Consider the following 23598-nt stretch of genomic DNA (forward strand, 5'->3'; position numbering starts at 1 on the left):
TCCCTGTAAGAAACCTTGCGATCTAACGACTTCTGAAGTGTCACGTGCACGCAAGGCGCCATTTCGCAGCCAATCGAAAGCGCACGAAATCGTCACGCGCCGAGGAACACGGAGCCGACTGCACGCCAGTTGACGAGCGCGCCAGTGGTTGGTTCTCTATTCTATGTGCGTGCGCGTCGTGAGGGCGTAGCCCAGTGTGGCCGGACCACAAGCGCTGCTTCGTGTGCGATGAGTGGCGCCATCTGTGACAAGAGCTGCGTAACAGCCGCGGATGCACGAGGTGGAGCTCGCACGTTAGGCAGCGACAGGCAGGCAAAATCAACACGGAGCGCTATTTCGTCGCCCGACGTGCATCGTCGGGACACCCTCGATCAATGCAGATAAAGAGGCTTCTTTTTCAGGAAGTAATTATTATCAGAAACGGGAGTTAGGGATTGCGCGACAATCGCACCCAAGTTAGGGAGATAAATAATTTTTGTATTGTTCATGCAGGCGTCAAATCCACACACGAAAAAAAAATTATTTACTCTTTTATCGCCGATTCATCGCGGGAACAGCTGGAAGAAATGTGTAGAGATATGAAAAAAAAATAACACTATAAAATCACGATATGCACAAGCTGTACAGCGTATTCAATGGTTGGCATGTGAAAGCCAGTGCTCGCGGGCAACGGTAGGATGTACATTGCAGTAGAAATACTACTTAGCTTGTAACGCAAATACCACGAGCGCTACATACATACTTTACATGCTTTACAAGGAATGCCTGATCCTGGCAAAAAAAGGAAAAAAAAGAAAAGGAGAGGTGAGGTGAGATGAGGAACAAAAAGAAAGAAAGGTAGGGAAGTTGCCCATTGATAGCCCGGCTGTGTTGGGGCAGGAGTATATAAAGGTGATAGAAGGAGAAAGAAGTATGCATACCCTACGTACTCTGGGAATCGAACTTATGCGAAGCACTTGCAGGTAGCTGGCTACGGCATCGACTCTGCAGCGGGGCGCCTCGACGGGCTCGTTGGCGCTCTCGATGACTTCGAGTATGCAGGCGCTCATTGTGAAGCGCGGACGTGCTGAGGGTCAGGAACATTGTGGGCTTGCATAGCTGCTTGATCGCTGCGAACTCGTTCCCCTTCCTCTGCGCCAAGTAGTACTCCAGTAGTACGCCATCCTCGAACAGCTCAATACCTGTGAGGAATGCGTTGCAATGTCCGAGATTAGATAGATAGATAGATAGATAGATAGATAGATAGATAGATAGATAGATAGATAGATAGATAGATAGATAGATAGATAGATAGATAGATAGATAGATAGATAGATAGATAGATAGATAGATAGACAGACAGACAGACAGACAGACAGACAGACAGACAGACAGACAGACAGACAGACAGATAGATAGATAGATAGATAGATAGATAGATAGATAGATAGATAGATAGATAGATAGATAGATAGATAGATAGATAGATAGATAGATAGATAGATAGATAGATAGATAGATAGATAGATAGATAGATAGATAGATAGATAGATAGATAGATAGATAGATAGATAGATCAAAAACAACACCAAACTAGAAACGAATGTGAAAAATAACAGTGCCAGCAACATCAATGACATAATATATGTGTGCTCTGTGCAGTACACCATTCGATCTCCTTGAAATTACGCCAATGCTTTGATGTTGCTGCATGCTGCAATGAGGCTTTTTTTTTTTTGCCTTGGCTGCCACCTGCCCTAATGGGGGAAGAATCGACATTTGGCCGAGTTGCTATTGGTCTTGCGCCGCCCCTTCACGATGTTCAACTAATGTGGGAATACAAGTGAGCATGGAGGCTCGTTCCACGCAAGTGCTGCAACAATGATTTATGAAAGGTGTTGTCCCTCAATCATCTCTGTTAGTTGTCAGGTTGATCAGTTCGTAATTTATCATCCCTGAGTGCGTTGTTGTGGATTAGGATTCTGTGTTGGATCTTTCGATCCTGCTTCTTAAGCATGAATAGCTGAACACTCACTCATACCCACTCACCGATATTTTTTTTAGGACGATGTGCATAAACTCACACTGGTCGGCACTCACGCTCCTACCAATTCTCACCAGCACTCATTGGCGTTCATGGTCACTTCCACTTGCATGTACCGTCGCTCGCTCGCTCGCTCGCTCACTCACTCACTCACTCACTCACTCACTCACTCACTCACTCACTCACTCACTCACTCACTCACTCACTCACTCACTCACTCACTCACTCACTCACTCACTCACTTTCTCTTAAACTCGCCATCGCTGACTACAATTTCAACTCGCGTTAATGTTTATGCTCACGTCCACTCAAATCTTTCGTCACTCACACTGAATCTGACGCCTGTGCAATCAGTATAGAGGGAATACGAGCCAATGAGCACGAGCACGAGCTACTCATGAGCATATCCACCTATGTTCCTAACGTATATTAAGTCCCTTAGGTGAGGTGTAAATAGTGCATATTAATTAGTGACCTCGCTTTAATTACCTACCATTGTGAATATGCAAGCTCGAAGCCCAGTAAACTTTTCGAAAGTTTCCGAGTGCGTGATGAAGGCTCCGATATATTGCGGGAAAAGGAATGGCGTTGATTGTTTTCTCTCTTTTTTTTATGTTCGCGTTCAGATGCGCAGAACAAGACTTTTTACTTCAAACATTACATTTCGGTGGAAAATATCATCATCGTATCCATCGATCGGTCAATAATCTAATAATATACGCCTTTGCGGGCTTCGTATTTGGTTGCATAAAGCCCAGGAAAGGGGGCCTTGCATGGGAGTAATAGTTGGAACGCCATGTATTTGGCTATTATAGTACAAGTCCTAACGCCACGTGTTACATATTTGCATAGCTATGTTGACGACCGCAGGCTGTCGTGTGGAACGTATCGACCCTTGCCATCTTTGTGGCATGTAATCTTTCATTCTTCCTCCTTCTTCTTTTCTTTTTTTTGTAAGCTTCCTATCTCACCGCTCTAGCTTCCTGCTCCTTTAGGCGGCAGCTGTTAACGTGCTTCCTTATCCCTTATCTATATCTTCCAGCATACTTATACAAGACCAGCTGTCGCCTTCTGCAGTTTTAAAATCGCAAAGGTCTGATAACAGAGCTCTGCCCTGTGCAAGAAATACGATATTCAAAGAAGGTATTTGGGCGCCCTTCATTTCGGTGCCGTTCCAAACTCCTTGTGATGAATTCTCTTCGTTTCATAAACTTATCTCAGTCATACTAATCTAATGCGCTGCAACCGCTCACTGCAGTCCAAAATCTGTCATTCTAGCGCACACCAGCAGGCTTACGTCCAACACTCGTATAACTCAGGTGTCCTTCGTTCTTGAATATTCATACCGAAGAGATTGATATGTCGTGGAAAAAATTTTTGAGGCTAATTATGATCTCGCAGAACGCCGAAGTGCCCTAAGAAGTTGGAACAAGTATGTTCGTAAGGAGATGCAGAAGCTCATGTGAATTTGCAATTTAATGCGGCTTCGTTGACGATGCCCAGCCGTTGCTCATAGCATATGTTGCGCCACCTTGTAAATGAGTTTATAACGACGAGCTCGACTAATTAGGTAGACACGTGCTTCAGGGTGCCGAATGCGAAGGTCGATTTTCTTTTTTTAAATAAAAGAAAGTCGCAGTTCCTCCCGAAAGCCGAAGCATCGATTGCGATAGCAAATTAGTAGATAGCTATACGAAATAAAGATACTAGTTTTATCGTCCCTATTAGCTTGTAAACATTCGCTTACTAACTAAATTACAATGATAGAAGGTGTAAGCGCAACTGAACGAGGACATAGAAAGGAACTCGAGGACGTAGAAAGAAACAGACAAACAACTTCTAAGTCCTCTTTCAGTCGCGCTTACACATATATCATGGATTCAAACCACCAAACCCGCCAACCTGTTTTAACTAAATTAACAAGCACCATGTCACGCACGCACAAGTAAACGTGAACCCGACCAAATGCATAAAGCTTGCTTCTGCATGTAGTGTGTCACGCTATTTTTTGTATTTTCATTAATTGGATAATTGGTGCAGCTAGACGCTATGTTCGTTTGTATGCGGACAGTTTCGAAGCGCTGAAATCACTGCGCGCAAGCGGGTATGTCACGTGGTATATATATATATTTTTTCGCGAGCATCCGCAGTAAGTTTAAGAATACTAATACTTAATCAATAAAAAGTTAGAAAGTTCCAAATCGGACGTTTTGAAAAGCTCTCTACCACTTTCTAATTGGATTTTTTTGCCTGACTTCGTTGCTTCAGAAGTTGGTTAATTAATCTTGACTAATTATCGAATTGAGCAAAATACAAAAGATAGCGTGACACACTACATACAAAAGTGAGCAACATTCATTTGGTCGCGTCGTGTCAGAGTGTAGGGACATATTTTTAACTCTGGCTAAAGATAGGTGAAACACCCTGTATAGAGCGCATACTTTCACGAGCTAAGAAATATATAATTTTGCACGAAGCTACAAACAGTGCATATAGCTTCACGCAAGCAACATCCCAAATCTGAAGTTCTCTCAGAAAGCTGCTACTGTCTTCCCTTTCAAAAACATCGCTCCAGAACTAATTTATGCTCTGACTATATTCGTGAGTTGAGCCCGTTTAGTGTGCTTTAATAGATAACAATGGGAAACTCGGCACAATGTTAGCAGCAGCCACCAATATGGTGGTTCAGCAACTATATGAATAATTACGATGATTAATACACGTTCTTTCTTCTCTCATGCTACTTCCGAAAATCAGTAGAGCACTCTTTTTGCTTGAATTCTTTTCATTTTCTCTGTCATGTCTATTCCCTCTGCTTCCCTAACTTTTGTATGATATACAACCAGACGCTTTTCCCGTTGAAATCCGTACCTCCTATCTGTGTATTTTCTCTCGCGTCACAGTTACCAGCATTTTTCAACAAAAACGAATTACTTTCCCAACTGCTGCAAAAATATTATCCCGAGAAATAAACTACGCCGAACTATGAATTCCTGATGTGAACATTTCTTTCCTGAAACGTAACGCTTCTTATAAGTACACGGCAATATTCAAAGCAAAATACTAATCAAAACGATTTAACTTTTTTTAACAGGTTCCTTGGCAGGTTGCGTATATTTTCCAGGAAACATCCCGTCACCTGATGTGCGATTGCGATGTCTGCTTAGCACAAGTGGCTGCCCTCGAGTAAACGCTGTCAGCAACTTGCGCCAAGCGCGAAATTCCAAGCGAAAAGGGAGGTGGAAAACGAGTCGTTCAGTCTTCCCGCGTTCCCTCGCATAATCGTGCCATCCCAAAGCGTCGGACGGTGGAGGGAACGGGCACGCGAGTGAGTGGGTAGGTAGGGAAACATGCGGTTGCGTAACTGACAGACACGGGCGCACGCAGTGCGGTGCCGCCATCTGGCGGCGCAAGTCGCAAGCAAAACGAGGCCTCCGAAATCCATACAACCTCGCGCCGATGCTTTCGGAGGCGCGTCTAAACGAAGGAAAAAAAAAAATTAGCAAGGAGGACAGACGCCAGCTTTTCGCAATGGCGAGAGCCAAGTCGATGCGCCTTTTCTAAAATCGATTGCCTGCCGAGAGATGGCGTCGTATGCTCCTCTGACCTAGAGTTACTGTATATGCTACCGCAGGTACCTGTGGTAGCACCTGTGGTAGCATATACAGTAACTCTACTCTGACCTCTACATCGAGCCAAATTTGAACTTGGGAGGTGCGGGCAGTAAAGAACGTGCGGGAATAGTTTACCTATAGTAGTTAACTGTTGGTGTTAGTTAGCTAGTTACGACTTTAGCAAGCGTGGAAACACGCGCGAAAGACGAAGACTTCTTCGTAGGTATAAATGATAGAAAAATGCGTTGCCCTGTTCGTACCTCCCGCCATGTCAGTTCTAGACTTCGGCGCCTCCTTCCTAACTATTCATTTACAAATAACCCGCCTGCCTACGTGCCTGGAAAGCAAGCTATCTTTGTGACAAGTATTTACGTGACTGACTTTTGCGCGTTCTGTTTTGTTATTATTTATGTTTATTTTCTGTATTGTGGTCAAAGTTGCCGTGTTTTATTAATACCTATGGCAACAGTAATGGGCTCATACTTAAGGAGGGATTCAGTTTTTCTAGGAAACATTCAGCAATTCTAATTTGTCATTTCTTTTACATGCGGAAACTATACAATAATTCTTGGTTTCGGCCGGAAAGTCTGTTACTTTTCAATAATAAAAATATTACTATGAAGAGGGAACCTGGTGCACAAGCGTACATAGTACAATTACTTACATTGGGAAAAGTAAGTGGTAAACATACAGACTGGTACAAAGGTCACAGCTCCAGTAGACATTCCACCACGCCCCAGAGAGACAAGAACTTGCCAAAGCTTACCAGAAACTGGACAATCGGCCACTTTCTGTGCAAATGCTGCTGGAACACCGCCCCCATCGCCCGTCGGCCCATAAAGCGGTGAAGGCGCTTTTGTGTTTATTAAAGACGACGGGTTTGTGCGACCATCTGTGACTATTAATGCAATTTCTGTAAGACCACACGCGTCACCGAACTCGCCGCAATTTCCTTCTTTCCTTCCCTCCTCTCTCTCCCTGTGATCTTTGTTTTCCCCTTTTCCATTCCCCCGGTGTAGCGTAGCCAACCGGACATTATTCTGGTTAACCTCCCTGCCTTCTACTTTTCTCTTTCCTCCTCCTCCTCCTCCTCCTCCTCCTCCTCCTCCTCCTCCCACCACTTCCTCTTCGTCTCTCCCCTGCGCGCACAGTCCTGTCCAAATTCACCGTGACAATAATAATTATAATAACACTAATAATATAGATAATTATAAATTCGGAAACAGAAGTCATGTACACCTTATTGGCAAGCCTGCGTATGGTGCCCGAAAGTTCCTTATGTTTTCCGTATCATCAGTATAGAAATAGCACGCATTACGCAGCAATATCGAATAATATTTTGCAGTAAACTGACACGATACGAATATTAAATTATGTGACTGCACAATTAACTTTGCAGAAGGTACCACCACCAATTCAGCACGCGAAGGTCGGCATAAAACACAGATCCTCGCGTTAACAACGACCCCGTTTTAAAACTTCTTATTCAAGCGTACTCCTTTGCAGCAATGAGTCATGATTTAATAAGACATGCACCAACAGCACAGGAAAAAAAGAAAAAGCAGCACGTACAACAAGGCGAGGCAAACGGCGCTCACTGCTGACTTTTACCTTTTCCTTTTCTTTTTCTTCACGAAAAACAAATGCATAACCTCTTTTCAACTTCATGGTAAATATAATAAAGACAAAGCGAATATGACGAAACGGGTACCGCAGCCTAATGGCGAGAAGAAGTCCAAAACAATAATCATTTTCTTCTAGTGTATAGAGTGTTGGCGTCACGTTCTATTGGCGCTGTTTATGTGAAGCGCTCGTCGTTCCGTTTTCTTCTTCCTTTCTTTTTTTCGTTTCCACCAGACCCTCGCCTCCAACTCAGCTTCATTTTAAGGCAAGCAGTCGACGCGTCAATAACATGCGCTCCACAGGTGTTCTCCTGTACTGAGCCGAGGTGACAGAAGATATCCGTCGTTCCACAAACGTCGCACGTGTCGCGGCTGACGTCTATTCAACGTCATCCCTCCGCGCAAAAACATACTGAGACCTCATTCTGCTGCCTTTACAAAGCGCAGTGACGTCAGTAAACGAGCACGACGTCTGCTGCGCGCCAGCTCGCGCTGCAGAACGCTACGGATGTCGTTGACTTCCGAGTGTGATTTCCAAAGTTCGACGCTGACACCTGCTGCAGAGGCGCCTGTCAGAATTTGTTTAGGCGCACGAATAGGCGCTCGCAAGTTCGATAGCTAGTGAGCGATCACTGGGGCCAGAACGTATTGGGCCCTTAAACTGCTGTTTGCCAATTAACGAAGCAATCGACTCTACTCTACGTCACCGTGCGCACTCCTGCAATAAGGCAGACGTCGTTTGCATCAGCAGGGCTGAACAGAGATCGATTGTACCGTGCCACTGCAGGATACGATCCGTGCACGCCTACATGTATACGGTGTCCTGTTAAAATATTTCGTCGTCATTGCCAAACACCACATTTAAATGTTCAGCTGCTAACCATATTCTAACCGTCCTCAAGACGCCTCAACAAGCGACCCACGACACTGCTGCATCAAATGCGAGGGTGTGAGTGTTGACGCCATATGTGCGACATCGGAGCTCACCACGCAGTACTCAGAGGCTTTTCCAAATAAGTTTCGGTAGAACTTAGACGAATGTGGGCAAATTTTGATATCGCTTTTTGTTCTATGTTCTAGGGCCTAGGCTGACACGTAGCATAGGCATGAATACGTCCTTAATGACTATGTTAGACCTGACGACGTTGCGCGAAGTCTTACTCAGCAAAAGTGAAGCTCGGAGTTTTTATTTATTTATTTATTTATTTATTTATTTATTTATTTATTTATTTATTTATTTATTTATTTATTTATTTATTTTAGTGCAGAGAGCTAGGCGGATTTACTCGTCTTGTAGACTAGTCGAGTCTTATATGCTCTAATATGGCTTGCTGAGCGGAACACCAGCTGCAGCGCCATTTCTCTTCAGTGGATGAAGAACCTCTTAGAAAACTCCTTCGGCATCGATGACTCAGTTGGATAGAAGGTAAAATAATAACAATGCATGCTTAGCTTTTACGTGCCATTTTTACAGATTCCCGCGCTGCCCTTAGCAGATTACAACGCAGTCAGATTGATTGTCCATTTGTGCCTAGCACTACTGACTCTACAAACAAGATATCACCACTTGGGGTATCTCTCGTTGCTCAAAGGGTACCTTCACACGCAGGCATCACCGGAAATGAAGAGGTTGATGGGCTTGTTTCAACTTGCCCTCATAACAACTGTGTCTGCCCTGAAATTTTGTGCAAGCTTTATGACGCTCGTCGGCTGATTCGTCGCCACCTACTCAAGCAGCATCCAGAACAGCGCGTCGCAAATGGAACGTTCCCGCGCCCACGTCGCGGTCGAGGCTTGCCTCGTTGCGCTAGAGCGCAACTAATCAAGCGCAACTAATTAAGGGTTGGCTGTGTGAACGTGTGCAAACGTTTATACAGACAAGGACGTGTGGCCAGTCCATTGTGTACGTCCTGCGGTTGCTGCGAGACACTTCAGCGCGTGATGTCGGAGCGTCCCGCTTTCAGTGCGTAGCGCATGTCGCTAGCCAGGGACTATCATCTCCTTGGCCTGCGGTGTACGACACTCTGCGAATGTTTGTGCTCGAATGGCTGTGCGTCTCGACGCGATCAGGCTCATCGCGCTCTACTTACTTTCCCAGAATTAACTAACTTTGCTTCACGTTTGTAACTCATGCACTGTTTTTTTCTGTTTAGCATTCTTTAGTAGCATGACCTGCAGTGACCGGCCCTACTGTGTGCAACCTGTACTGGGGGTTCTACTTTATTTTATTTTTTTTCGATTTGTCATCTTGCACTTTCTTCTTTCCTCCGCTCCTCCCTGTCTTTCATGTCTATGTTTCAGTCTCCTCCTTTCTGAAGAGCAGGATGCCGTTGTGCCCTTTCCGCTGGCAGTTGTCAGCCTGCTCCTCGCTTTCCCTCCCTGTCAAATGCATATATGTTTTCAAAACAAATAACCATGATATTAAAGCCACGATATGATTATAAGGCACGCTGTAGCTGGAAGTAGGGGTGGGGGTTGGGGGTTGGCTCCGGGATAATTTTGACCACGTGAGATTCTTTAGCGGATGCCACCAATGCACGGTACACAAGCGTTATAGCATTTAACCGCCGTTGGAATGCCGCCACCTCTGCTGGAATTGAATCCACGACCTGGAGCTCTTGGACAGAAGTTGACAACGTGCTAGCGGGAGACGTGCGGGCCGCAAACTTGTCTTCATCCTTTCTTATCGGACATAATCTTCAGAGAAGGATACACTGCGCTCTTGGTGAGATTGCGTGCGTTGCCCATTGCATCTCTGCGCAGTTGGCGCGACTAGGCAACAGAGAGGAAGTGACACTTCGCCGTATGGTAGGAAAGGTAGCCTTTCGTGACATCATGACAAACCAGCTTCATGTTTCAATGCTGCGTTTTCAAGGTTAGTGGTAAAACAAAAAACATTGAGACAAATTATTTTGAGGGAAGTTCACTTACGTTTATTGGTTTGGTTGTTGCGAGGATATGGCTTTTTGTTCTATTGACTAAAAGCACCATTTCAACCTGTGATAGAAGTACGCATTTAACAATTTGCTTTTTCTCTGTTGTATTTCTTTTCTTTCTCCAATTTCTTTAGTCGTGAAAAGCGGTTGATCCTTTTGTGCATTGCTCTACACGTTGTGAAATGCACCGCGCACAACGTGTTGACGCGCGTGTTCTGTCCGATGTGTCCTGGCCACTCGGCCCCAAAGCACACTGCACATGTCTGAGTGTCTGAAACACACACACACACACACACACACACACACACACACACACATATATATATATATATATATATATATATATATATATATATATATATATATATATATGTCGCAAACAGCCTGGCACTAGATGCACACCACACCTGTAGTCTGAGTGTCTGAAACACACACACACACACACACACACACACACACATATATATATATATATATATATATATATATATATATATATATATATATATATATATATATATATATATATATATATATGTCGCAAACAGCCTGGCACTAGATGCACACCACACCTGTAGTCTGAGTGTCTGAAACACACACACACACACACACACACACACACACATATATATATATATATATATATATATATATATATATATATATATATATATATATATATATATTACAAACAGCCTGGCACTAGATGCACACCTGTTGTTTCCATCCACCACTAACCCATTACCACCATAACCACCAGAAGCGTGTTTCACAGTAAGGTGACATTTATAGAGGCGAAGCCGACACATTGGCATTCGAGAACCCAGATAGTGTTTGGGCGCTGACCACCGATCTAACCATACTGATTTTATTGTCACAGCAATTATAGAGTCGCTTGAAGCTCACTTACGTCGCCACCGTCGGCGCCGCCGTGCTGTCCTGCAGTTGACGGCGCATGGGCGTTCCACGGGCGGAGAGACCCGCAGTGTGCTTGGTTGGAAAAGCGACGAGGCCCAGTGGATGCGCTGTCACACTCCACTCACTCAATCGGCTGTGTAGAAGCCAGGGAATCGTTTTGATTTTCACTGCTGCCACAAAGGTTTGCGCGGCCACACATTAGCGTTGCAGCTGAGTAGGTGTGTGCACCACACTAGGGTGCGCGCGCTGCACTGAGTGTAACGCACAGTAGATCTCGAGCCAAATCTTTGTCGTCCTTACTTTGGGCAATGACCTACGCCGATAGTTTTTCGTTCGGTATAATCTCAAGCAATTATCACGGTGCGACGCCTGCAACTTCGTGGGCGTCGCTCCTCGTCCCGCCAGCGTTCTGAGACGCAGCCAACGCAACGCAAAACCTTGCTATTTCTGTCAATTGTTCACCTCCAGACGAAAGTATAGGTTGATCGATATAACTTAAGCTCGCATAAAATATTTATTCAAGAAAACGGCCGAAGAAACCATTGTTTAGGGGGAAAAAACGTAACTAGAAATCAGTGACATTTTTCTCATAGCACTCCAACGACAACAGCGACGTCTGTTGGTTTAATCTTCTCGCACACACTCACACACGTAAATACACACAGCTGCGTACATGAATAGAGAAGGTAGCCAACTGTGCAAGGTGAATCAGATAGACAGTTCAGCTAGCTCAGGGTGATTCAATGCTTGATGGTATGGTCAAGGTGCTTGCTGCCTCAAATGACTTTGTCGGCGCCACGGAGCTTGATTTCGTGTGTTGAAGAAATATTATTTATGTCTTGGATGTGTCGCATTCGAAATTTCATATGCGCGTCTTCGAGCACTGTGCCATCAAACCCAGCTAATAAAACTTAATTGGCGGCGTATCGATCCTTGGGGTATGACTGCTAACTTAATGCGATTAGCATTTTATTTCATGATGGAGGTGTAATTGGTGAATTTATTGTCACGTACACGAATGGCAAAACGCACAAGACGTTCACGTTTTATCAGGTCAATTATCATGGGAGGGAACACTTGAAATACCACGAATCATGCGCTCAAATCCTCAATTCCCTAGTATTTTAGCCGTATTGCTACACCAGGTTATAACAGGTTTTATACGTTATGATTATAATAAAGAACGACACATACCTAGTTACACATGCCCAGAGACCTAAGTTGGTACGACAGTTGGGTTAGAACCTGGTCTCCACAGCACAGCAGTCCAGTGCTCTGCTCATTAGACCGGGCATATATTGTTGGCATGAAAGAGATCAGATAGGGACGTGCATTGATACAAATACAAATACTACTAATACAAATTTATTTTAATCATCACGTTATACAAACGTACAGTGATGTGAGGACCCAGATGAAAGCCCTTGAAGGGGCTTGAGAGGGCCTGAGCCCTTTTTCGACACGGCAGAGGTGGAACAGCACAGACATTTGAAATGCGTGTCTTGTTCTTAAGAAAATGTTTTCGAAGTTCCAGAAAGTGCGTGAAGTAACGTAAGAACGCCAAGGTCATTAAAATAACATTGTTTATTTATTTCTACTTTTTTTGCGATAGGAATTCTATGGGAGCTTCACCCTGTTTGCGGTATCTACTTAACATCTTTCCCCATACGTAGTGTCCCAAGTTGTCTACTAGCTCGGGCCACGAAGTATGTGCTGGCTGCTAATTTGCTGAGCAGGCGAGATCGGTCACTGGACATCGTCCCACTGGTTACGAGAGAATTATAGGGACAGAAAGGTTCTGTGCCCTAACACACAGCTTTAGACTTGCCTATGTGATATCAGCCCATTCTTGACCACTCCCCTAGAATAGATGAACCGAGAGAGAGAGAGAGAGAGGGGGGGGTATATAGATGTACCAAGGTGACACAAGGAGTATGCAGCCTCAAGTCAATCAAAGTGATAGCGCCCCAGTCGCAACGTCTCCACGTCAGGCAGGGACCGCTTGATGCATAGCCACTGCAACGACGTTGCAACACAGGTTCAGAGGATAGTGGAGGTCGCTACGATGTCTCAACTAGGGTGCATTGGTTTCAGTGCTTACAGTAACTACTATTAAGATATACTGTGCCATGGTATCGTTCGGCAGTGTAGCCTGTGTGACAATGCCGATTGTATCTTTAGTCCGACGTGTCCATAAGGTTTCGCGATTTACGGTTGGCATGGGAGATGCAACAATTGTCGTAACAATCATCACAACATATAAAATATATCCCCGTCACCTATAACACACCCATCATAAGAAATATTGCAAACCGCATTAACGTCTCCAATAATCTCTAAAGGATGGATGCGCCGCCAATTTTTTTCTTGATCTCCACGCCCGCTCTCACACAACCAGGTTGCGCCACTTTCGGCAGTATGCACGAAGTAGCGCGTGTAGTGCCGTCTGCGTGGATTATGTGCCGATCCGGCTTAGGGTAGTAAGCTCGAGCACTTGCACAGGCTCCGAAAATAGCCTCTTAAGTTGTTTTGACAGAAGCTCGCACCGCGACTCAGCGCGCCTTAAACTGTGTAGGAAATAAGGCTTACAAACGGGAAAACGGGCGAGCCGTTTATGAGACTCAGCTTAAATTAGCGCCCGTATTCGGGCGCACATTTTTAAACAATAAATGTTACTGAATTTGAAACCGGCCAGTAGTAAAGTTCATCCAGTGAAGCAGCTTACTTCTTGCCAAAGTTTCGAAACCACCTCGATTTCGGACAGGCTAATCGCGAGGAGTCAAAAAAGAAAAGCATCCTTGCCCTGCATATATACGTGAGTTCTTCCCGATTTATGCTCATTTCTATTATAACTAGTAGCGCTTTCGAAATAGCGAAGAACTGTTGCAACTGTCGTTTCTGTACACTAGAGGTGAGAGTAATCATGGTTATTTGCACTTTCGGCACTAGCACAAACGCTGCCACGTTATTGTACTTATAACAGTAGTGGACTGGGAACTCGCATTCAGGTGTTACAGGCCTCATTAAACTTTGAGTGCTGAGGCACACATTCTTGCGCTGCAAAAATATCCTCTAGTAAATGTGTGGTATTGCGTGTACTTTCTTTGTTGCCGAAATATCGAGCATACGTTTACTACGCTGCGAAGTTTCCAGGTGATTTGTGCGATATCGTACCGAGAATGGCGCAAAACCTTACTTTAGCATTCGCGAGGCCTTATGACAAAACCGGATGGTTGTTCTGACTGCATCATTCAGTAAAGCGCCCTTTGTTGCGAAATAGCGAGGTTAAAATTTTATTACCTTCGCCATCGGTGTACCTCGAGCACCTGATAAATGCATTTACGCGTATGGGAGCACGTATAGCCTTCAACATCATTCCGGTTTTATTTCTTATACTTTACTGCTGCCCTAAAAGCGCGTGCTTACGCACCTGCTTACGCACGTGCTTACGTCAACAAGGGACGAAGAGGTCAAAGCAAGCGAGACAGCCAGTGTGACGTTTCAAAATAATTTCCATGATAAAAGTTAGCTCGGTGTCCTCCCTCCTGCTTCACCGGTGTGCAATTGTCTTCGGGGAAGGCGAGACAAGGAGACAAAGCTAATAAAAAAAGCAGTGCCAAGCGCGCCGCGAGCCGTCGTAGCAGAATACAACATCAGAATATTTTATCTTCCGTCTTGTAGGCGATTCGAACGCGTGCAGCGTTCTGGAACTGGGCTTTCTCAAATGTTGGCCGTTCTAAATTCTTGTTGCTTGTTGCGGAATTTCGAACTTGTTGCTTCTTCACGTGTGTATTTGAGCATAAATATGACCACTTCCACCACTTCACACTCCTTGGACAGGTATTTTATTTATATTAACTTTTTTAACGGGTCGCGCCCGCATGCTAGCAGAGGTTAACCAAGAAAATGGCTGTGGCTTAGCTAAGGTTAAGCCCAGGATGCGAAGCATACTAGCCTTTATTTTAGTTGTTGAACCACTGTTTAGCCTGGTGAACTGCTGTTGCTTGGCTATATTTGGTTCGGCTAGACGAAGAAACAACTCATGCAGGCGGGCGCACGAGTTGAGCTTCCGCTTTTGCAGCTGTTATAAGTCATATGGTAGCTACGCGGCCGCGCGCGGCGCAGCAAGGAAGAGCGCGGTTGTGCGGCTAGTATGCTTCGCATAAAAGCGAGCGCGCAGTCGCTAAGATGCCTATTACCACAACATGCTGTCCGCGTCACGATCACCCGGCCTCCGGCGAATTTATAACCTGGAAGATGCATCAGCGAGAAACCCAATTAGAGGGATTCGGTAAATTATGTAGTCGGAAGCCCCCCATACCACACTGGCTCGACGCCTATGGCGTTAAGTTTTGGTGTGCGATGTCAAGGTTTCGATTTCTCGGCCTAGGTGATTCGTGTCTGCAGGAGGCGGAATGCTATAATGCATGTGCGGCAGTAAGAACTCCGTGTGGTCGAAGATTGATCTATACGTCCCTCCACTGCGTCGCTTAAGTGTCGCCCTAGTTAAGTTAGTGTAATTGACTAGACCAAATCGATTAGTCGGCAGCGAACTTGCCCGTTTTTCAAACGATCACTAACTTGGTCAGTACTGTTTTATTTTAAGTGACTGCGACTTTTTTTTTCTGGCAAGGCATAATGGTGCACTTCTTCGTCCGCCTGACACAAACGCAAAGGGCGGCCATCACAAAAGTTTCGTTTGTGCATCGTTCAAAGGACAGTTTTAGTTAGTCAGCACGTCATAGAAATGCGGCTGGCGCGGCCTGGATTGAATCGGCGACCGCAAGTTCACCGGCGCAAGGCTATACAACGAAGCTGCAACAAACCTCTTTCAGCGCTCTTTTGGTTACTCATGAGTGCAACCACCTATAAAGAAAAGCTGTTTTCATACATTACAGATTACGTTTCCATTTTTTTATCCGCCTGAGAGGGAAAGCCTGCCCTACAGCGTTACCGAAATAGGAAAGCTGTAAGTCCACTGTGGGGACCACATTAACCCAACATTGGATGATACTATCCAGACACAAAGGACATTGACCACCCTTTTCTTTTAGTTCTGCTTAGGCGCTTATACAGGCAAACAAAAAAAAGAAATCTGGAGTAATGACTTTGGAGTCACAAAGGACCCCTCCCCGGTCTGGTCATTTTCAACAGACAGGCGCTGTGTGTACAGTGCTTGCTGACGACCGTGTGTGCAAAGTATATCACACCTCTGCACTCCGCGAAAGCAGCTGAAATTTCCAACCGAACGCTACGCACCCTCGTCCTCCCTTCTCAACGTGGCGCAACTCACAGCCAGATTCGCGATAACAACGCACAAGTGCGCCTACCTAATTCGTATCGCTGAGGCGTCGCTCACCGTGGCACGTGAATTCGAGAATTGTTCGAGGCTACATCATTTATTTGTTCGTTTGATCTGTTGCTTCACTAGACGATTTAAAGATGAGAGAAATACTAAACCTTCAAACCGAGTGTCCGCGTGTTTTCGTTTTACTTGGTATCGTAGCAAGAGAGACGTACTTCCGTTTCGTCTTCTTGTTCCCACGTCGTGCAGTCGCGCGCGCAGAAATAAAACGAAACTATCTGCCAAAGCACTCGTCGTGTTTCTGATGTAGTGGAGGACGTTGCTATCACGTTCACCTTTCATAACTCGCGGAAGCCTTACTACTGCAACGACCGCGTGTCCACGTCGTTCGAGCACGTTTTCGAGCTTACTGCGCATTTTCAATTCGTGCGATACAACCGCTGTGATGTCTCAGTGGCTGCGGTATTCCGCTGCCGAGCAGGAGGTCGCAAGTTCGAATCCCCGCCACGGGAGCGACACTCAAATGGAGGCGCAATGCGAAAAACGCGATCGTGTACCGAACGTTGAATGCACGGTAAGGAAAACCGGGCGGCCAAAAAATCAGCCCGCAGCGCCCCCGCCCCCCCCCCCCCCGGCACTCCCTCCTCTCCACCACGTCATCCCTCATAACCCAATGTGCTGTTTCCACGCGTTAAACCCCACATTTAAATTTATTAACGTGGTAACACGAAATAATTATGCCAGGGATTCGGCATCACTAATATACCGAGCTTCAAGGAAGGAAGGAAGGAAGGAAAAAGTGGAGAAAGAAAGGTAGGGAGGTTAACCAGTTTAGCTTAACCGGTTTGCTACCCTACACATGGGAGAGGGATGGGGGAGATTAAAGATAGGGAAGGGGGAGAGGGAGAGAGAGAAATCCATATGAAATATACCGGGTGTCCAATGTGTAACTTGAGTCAAATTTTTAAAAAATATATGCAAATGCCACGTGGCAGGACAGAACCAAGGCAACGTGGTTTACCGTCCCTTGTAGATACTCAGATACTGTTTTTTGCATAATTATTCTTGCGTAATTGTTCAACTTCTGGAATGTTATAATTAGATGAAAGGGGTAAATGAGAAAATTGTACAGAAACATGAAGAACTCTCGATACAGCTTTCTGTTGCACAAAACGTGCTACATAAAAGTGTTTTTCCAAGCATGATAAAAGCCCGCGAATGCACGAAAAAATTGCCGCGCGAGTGGCTGCTCGAGGCACTTTGCGTGAAGTATGCCTATGTGAAGTATGCCTAGGTGAAGTATGCCTACTAACTCTCTGAACTTTAAAGATTATGGTCGCAAACTTTCTTTCTATACATGTATTTAAATCTCACGGCAGCAATTAAACATATGCAAAAGCTGCTACGGAAAGCCAAGTCAAGAGTCACGCCCTACTTCAGAGTGAGAAAATGGCCCTTGACTATCGTGCAGCTATGCCACGCTGAAATAAAGAAAAATAAATTTAAACGGGGTTTCTTGTTTTCTTTTTTTCGTCTCCGAAAGAATGGAAGTCACTTGCCGCACCCACAGTGTGGCTGATGGGATCTCGTGTATGAACTAGCGCTTTACAGAAACGTTGTGACATTGTGACTAGGATACATTGCTGTATCGCTGTTAACTGGCCTTTTTATTTTTTGTTCTTTCTGTGAAATAGCATAATTTCAGAACTATATTTTCCCAGGAAAAGTGTGACGAACGTTTTAAGGCATGCGTAATAAGTTAAGGCATTTCTGCACCTAAGTACTGTGTATCTGCATGTCCCTTGGAGAGATAGTTATATGTGCGTTTAGACCAAAGGCTCTGAAATCAGCCAGCCGTGACTTGCAGCGTAAATTACATACGTGTTGTACTGTGCGATGGGCTTCTGTAAACTTTGTGCCAAGTGTGTGTAAGCGCATTCCGTTACCTTCCTAAAGATTTTATTTCTATTGTTTCGTATGCGTTAGCGCCGGCTTAGGTTTGCCATCTATTGGGCGGCAAAGCGAAATACGGTATTCGGAATAATCCATGGAATTTTTGGTGACTTAACACTCATTTAATAAAACACTGAAGACAGACAAAAGAAAGGGGAAAGGCAGGGAGGGGAAGATCCGGTTTGTTACTCTACGATGGGGAGAGAGGGGAGGGGAGGTAAAATGACAGGAAGTATAGAGAGAGGGTGAGAGAGAGTAATAAAGATAGCTCATATACATAATCACAGTGTGTCATTGTCAACGCATAATTTCACCGCACAGCACAGTAGCAGTTGTGGACCTTTAAACATCACTTCAGGCTACATAGCCTTGTACAAGATTGCTGTCCTTAAAAACTGCAACAGTGCCCTCGTCGCCCTTTGGTGTCATGGCTTGCGATGTCGGCATTGTAAAATGAATTCCTTTGTTAAAGGTGTTCGGTCAAAGCGCGCTACGCGATGGCCGTAAGAAAAGCGGTCCGAGTGTGCCGCTCGTCCTAAGCTTAGAACACCTGAAACCTGTTGCTTAGCTACGCAGTGTTACGTCATCATTAGTGTACCAACAACGAATGCGGACGATGCAGAGGTCCGAGATGTACGCGTAACATTGCTTTTTGTTCCTTTCGAACACGCAGATGCCAGCAACGCTGAGGAACCTGTCCGTCGAGGCCGCGGCGAACACCCAGCCAACGTACGCGAAGGTGCCGAGCCAGAAGCTAGACCTGGGTTAGGCCTCGCGCCGTCGGCCCTACGGAGGCCGCCCGCGGGCCCGAGCCCAGCGAGCAGCAGCGAGGGCGCCGGGAACCGCAGCCAGGGAACGCGGCGGCCGCGACAGCGGTGCCCGGCACCACGCCTCAGAGCAGCAGCAGCGCGGCTCCGCCGCCGGTTGGCGCAGCGCAGTCGCCTCCTTCCAGCATGTCCCTCGTCATGGTGACGCCCGCCGTGGACGACGACTTCCTGCCGGGCTCCAACAACAACGCCGCTGCCACGAACAACAACAACAACCACCACGCGGCGCCAACGCAGCCGCCTCCGCCCCAGCCACCGCCCGAGCCGCCCGACTGGTCGTACCCGCAGCTGCAGCACCAGGCGTCCGGTTCGTCCGGCAAACCCGTGCTGGTCCTGGGCCGGATGCACTCGGAACCGGAGCGATCGCTGCCCCTGGTCGAGTTCAAGACGCTCGAGCCTCCCGCGCCGCCAAACTACCGATCGTGCCCGGAGATCGGCCCGCAGATCCAGGTGGTGCAGTTCACCGGCCCCGGCGTCAGCGAGGAGGACGAGTGCTGCCCAGGCTACGACGTCGACGGTGGCGAGGACGGCGGCGCCGGGTTTCGCCGCTCGTCCGCGTGGGGCGCCCCGGCGCCCGGAGGGGGCGGGGCGCCCCCTGCGGGCCGCGCGGCGTGCGAACCGGCGCCTTCGCAGCAGCGCCCCCACTTATGGACCCCGCACACGCGGCTGGGTCTGAGCGCGCGGTTGGAGCACTCGTTCCTCACGCGCACGGTGTCCCGCGAGAGCGTGCGCTGCAGCGCGACAGACGCGGGCCTGCTGCCGGCGTCGTCGTCGCAGCAGCAGCCGTCGTCGCACCAGGCGGCGGGCGCGCCGCTCACCACGTCGCTGCGCCAGCTGCACCGGGACAACGAGATCGCCGAGATCGCGGCCGACTCGATGCGCATCAATGGGGCGCTGCGCCACTTCAAACACCTGCGCAAGCCCACCTCGACGCTCTCCATTCCGGCGGCCATGAAGGTGCGAAACGCCCGAGGGCTTGTTGACGCTGCCGCAACCTGTCACCCGCACCCGCACCACCATGCACAACAGCCTCAACCACGCCGCACAACTTCTCCCCGCACGCCGCAGCAGCAGACCGCCCGTCCCTCCGCCGCGCCGCAAAGTGCTTCTCGTAGAGTGCCCGCCTCAGTACGCGGCCGCCGCGTCGCGTTGGGCCGCCGGCGCCGCCGACAAAAAAGTAAAGACTCGTGTGGTACATAAGGAGCTTGCTACTGCTGCACAGGTAGGCCCGTCCTCTCTCTCTCTCTCTCTCTCTGTCTTTGCCCCCGACACACAACACACACACACACACACACTCCACAAAGAAACCGGTGGCGGCAACAGGCTCGCCGTCGCCAACAACACGAGCTCGTTGCGCCGCGGCTGCAGGTATTTGGCGACGACACGACGCAGCGAACGTTGAGGCAGCTTCTTCCCCCCGCAGGCGGCCACGCACCTGCTCTTTCTTTTTTTTCTTTGCTTCAGCTGCATGCGACGACGGAAACACGCACACGTGGGCACCTTCCCCTTGTTTTCTTGCCTTGTCTCGCAGCAACGCCGCTCGAATTCTTCTTCTGGCACGGCCGTGTGCGCTGGGGCACTTGTGTCGCGCCAAGGCAAAGCCAGAACAATCGCTTTCTGCGTCGGAGAAATGCGTTTTGCGCGCACATCCCGCCTGTCGCGTCGCACGCGGTCCGAGCGCACAGCTGTGCCCGAGGAAGCTTTCTTTCTGCATGCGCTGCCCGCATACGCACGCTTCTCCTCCCCGTTCCACGACCTCCGCGAGTGATGGCAGCTCGTACTTTCATAGGTCAACACTCCGTCGACCTCCTAATGAGTTTGGCGCCGCTCAGTGAGCAAGGGGAGCCTTACAATTACATCAGCTTTTCATGAAACACAACTCAGGTTCGTCGGGCAGAATAATCTTAAACAATGAGACTAGCGTTTCTTTAATGAAAGTCGTGTCATTCGGGAAATGCATGGGGAAAAGTGCAAAACTAGGCGGGCTGCGTGAACGCCCTCAGGGCCGAAGCATCTACGCGAGACGCAAGTTCTCATCGATCTTTGGGCTGCAGCAGTGTCACTGTGCTGAAACTGAGATCGAATGAGTTCATAGTTGTATTGCGCTATGTGTCGCACTGAAAAAGAAGAAAAAAATATATTCGAGAAACCCCATTTGAGCTGCAATGTTTACGAAGCTTCTGACGTAACCGACTTCTCGCCATGTACAAAACATGTTCTTGGCTAGCAATAGAAGACTCGGTAGTTTGCGCTTTCATTCTTTCCCTTGTGTCACTTCTTCCTTCTTTTTTCCCCCGTGACATGCAGCGCTGATCAACAGTGAACGGGCACCAAGATAGCCCATTTACTGCGTTGCTGACGGAATGAGTACAATGCTTCCACTAACAATGTGTAGAGTCGACAAGTTCGCAGCATGTGCGAGGTGTTTTGTCACTGACAAACTGGAAGGCATGCGTGCTGCTGTCACGCGAAGCCGTTCTTACCAAATAACGAACTAGCTGCATGGTTGAAAGGCCGGTGTTAGGTTCGTGGGCTAAAACGTGTGCTAAAACATTTCGTGTGCTAAAACGCAGCCCGTGTCGGGTGCTTTTGCGGTGTTTCGGTTGCCTTCTCCATTTTTAAAAAATTATATTTACTCGGTTAACTGCTTGTGATCGTATGTGATTGAAATGATAGCGAGGATGAATTCGTGAAAAGTGCCTCATCGCTACCTCATGTCGCAACATGCGCGCTTAAAAAAAAAGAAGAAAAATAAAAGGCAGTAGGTGGGGGGGAATGAGGATTCAATTTGGTGTCGTAGATTGTCAATTTTCCTACCTGCAACCAATGTTACACTGTTTTTTGTTATCTTATGTTTAACTTGCCTTCTTTTATCTTGTCGCAATGTTTATCTTATCCTATGTCATATACTAAAGATTCAGCGATGAAAACATCACATCCTGACGAATGGGCATCGTCGTAATCGTACGCTCAAAAAATAAAAAAGAATGGTTCGCGGGGCATGACGCGCCATCGCACATACAACTGTGGTACGTCAGGCGGTTCAGCTACCGTGTTATTTAAAAAATTGTACATCACCTGATTAGACGTGAATGACTAACGCGGCATTAAAAGCCCCTCGAGTTGCAGCTGTCGGTGCTACTCTCAGAGAAATATCACTAGCAAAGGTACAATTTTGTAAACAACTGGCATTTCACTTGCGGGCATTCCAGCGACTAAGAACTGGCCTTAAGCTGCGAGTGATCGCAGATGTGTGCGTTTGACACCGTGTAGGCAAGAAGCGCCGTCGAAGACGGCATGATTTCATTTTACCGGTGAATCTGTTATTATTATAGTGTTCTACTATTTATGCACGGCCAGTATTTAGGAATACCGAAGGAATTTAATGGGGTGGAGGGCATGGGGGGGGGGGGGGTTAACCTGTAGTTTTAAAGACGATGTGGCCTTATCAAAAGTTGTTCGAGGAAAACTTTACATATCTTGTAATTCTGGTTCGTATTCGTGCAGAGCCCGCTTCTTCCCTGTGCAACTGTAGTACACATCATATGGGCTACACTGTAAACAAAATATATGCATATATATTACAGTAAATGACGGGAAATATTTAGTAGCTCTATTTCCGAGCATTTCACCGTCAAGATGAAGGCAGGCCGTCATTTTGTAAGGCGTACACCACGACGTTCTCACACGGCAGCCAAAGGAATTGCGTTATTATCACGAGCAATCTTTTCACTATTTCGTGGGGTATTCGTGGGTCTCTCCTTTCCTCCCTGTTCCCGGCGATGGGAACGTCTTGTCAGAATGACGCCGATGGCTTATCAAAAATGATAAAACATGGCCGTTGAGGTGACGGCTGGTTTTTTACAGTGTGCGCTGAGTTGTAGTGCCTCAAAATTTTCGTATTTAAGCGCTGCAAACTTAACACGCAGTGCAAGTACAGGAGCGCTATTGATACGCTGGAGCGAGTTCTCAGTTCTGGATCGTTCGGCAAATCAACTACTAGTTATTTATTTACTATAATAATTAGCTTTCAAATCGAATAAAACTTTATTGTTTTGTTTTTTGTGTGCATATGTACTCTCCATGATCACAGGTAAATTGAACAGAACGTTTTAATCGAATCATCGTGTAGAACTATATTTGGGCATCACAAGGTTAAATGAGTGCCAACGCATTTCCGAATGGTTATTCTTTTCGTTTCTTCTTTCTTGACTCCGAGCACAGAAACAAAAAGACACTGGCAAGCGTCAGAACTGCTTAACCATTGAATATAGTGCTTGTTTCAAATAACCAGTTTTGGTTTCGGTAACCACGAAAACGAATGCGTAATGACGTCATGACACATGGACTCTCTCCGTTACTACGATCACTGTGCGGCTTCAACACGCAAGCGAGCTCAG

General features: G+C 46.8%; 1 protein-coding gene across 3 annotated transcripts in view; it reads left to right on the top strand.

Annotated features, from left to right (window-relative positions):
- Positions 1-23598, top strand: part of SK (small conductance calcium-activated potassium channel) — a 470614-nt gene that overhangs the window by 193917 nt on the left and 253099 nt on the right. For all 3 annotated transcript variants that reach the window (XM_065435628.2, XM_065435629.2, XM_065435631.2), the window contains exon 3: positions 19045-20155. In XM_065435628.2, the coding sequence (XP_065291700.2) occupies positions 19325-20155 (831 nt within the window). In that variant the 5' untranslated portion in view covers positions 19045-19324. The remainder of the gene's footprint in view (positions 1-19044; positions 20156-23598) is intronic.

Source organism: Dermacentor albipictus, chromosome 2 (assembly GCF_038994185.2).
Source record: "Dermacentor albipictus isolate Rhodes 1998 colony chromosome 2, USDA_Dalb.pri_finalv2, whole genome shotgun sequence".
NCBI classification, from domain to species: domain Eukaryota; kingdom Metazoa; phylum Arthropoda; class Arachnida; order Ixodida; family Ixodidae; genus Dermacentor; species Dermacentor albipictus.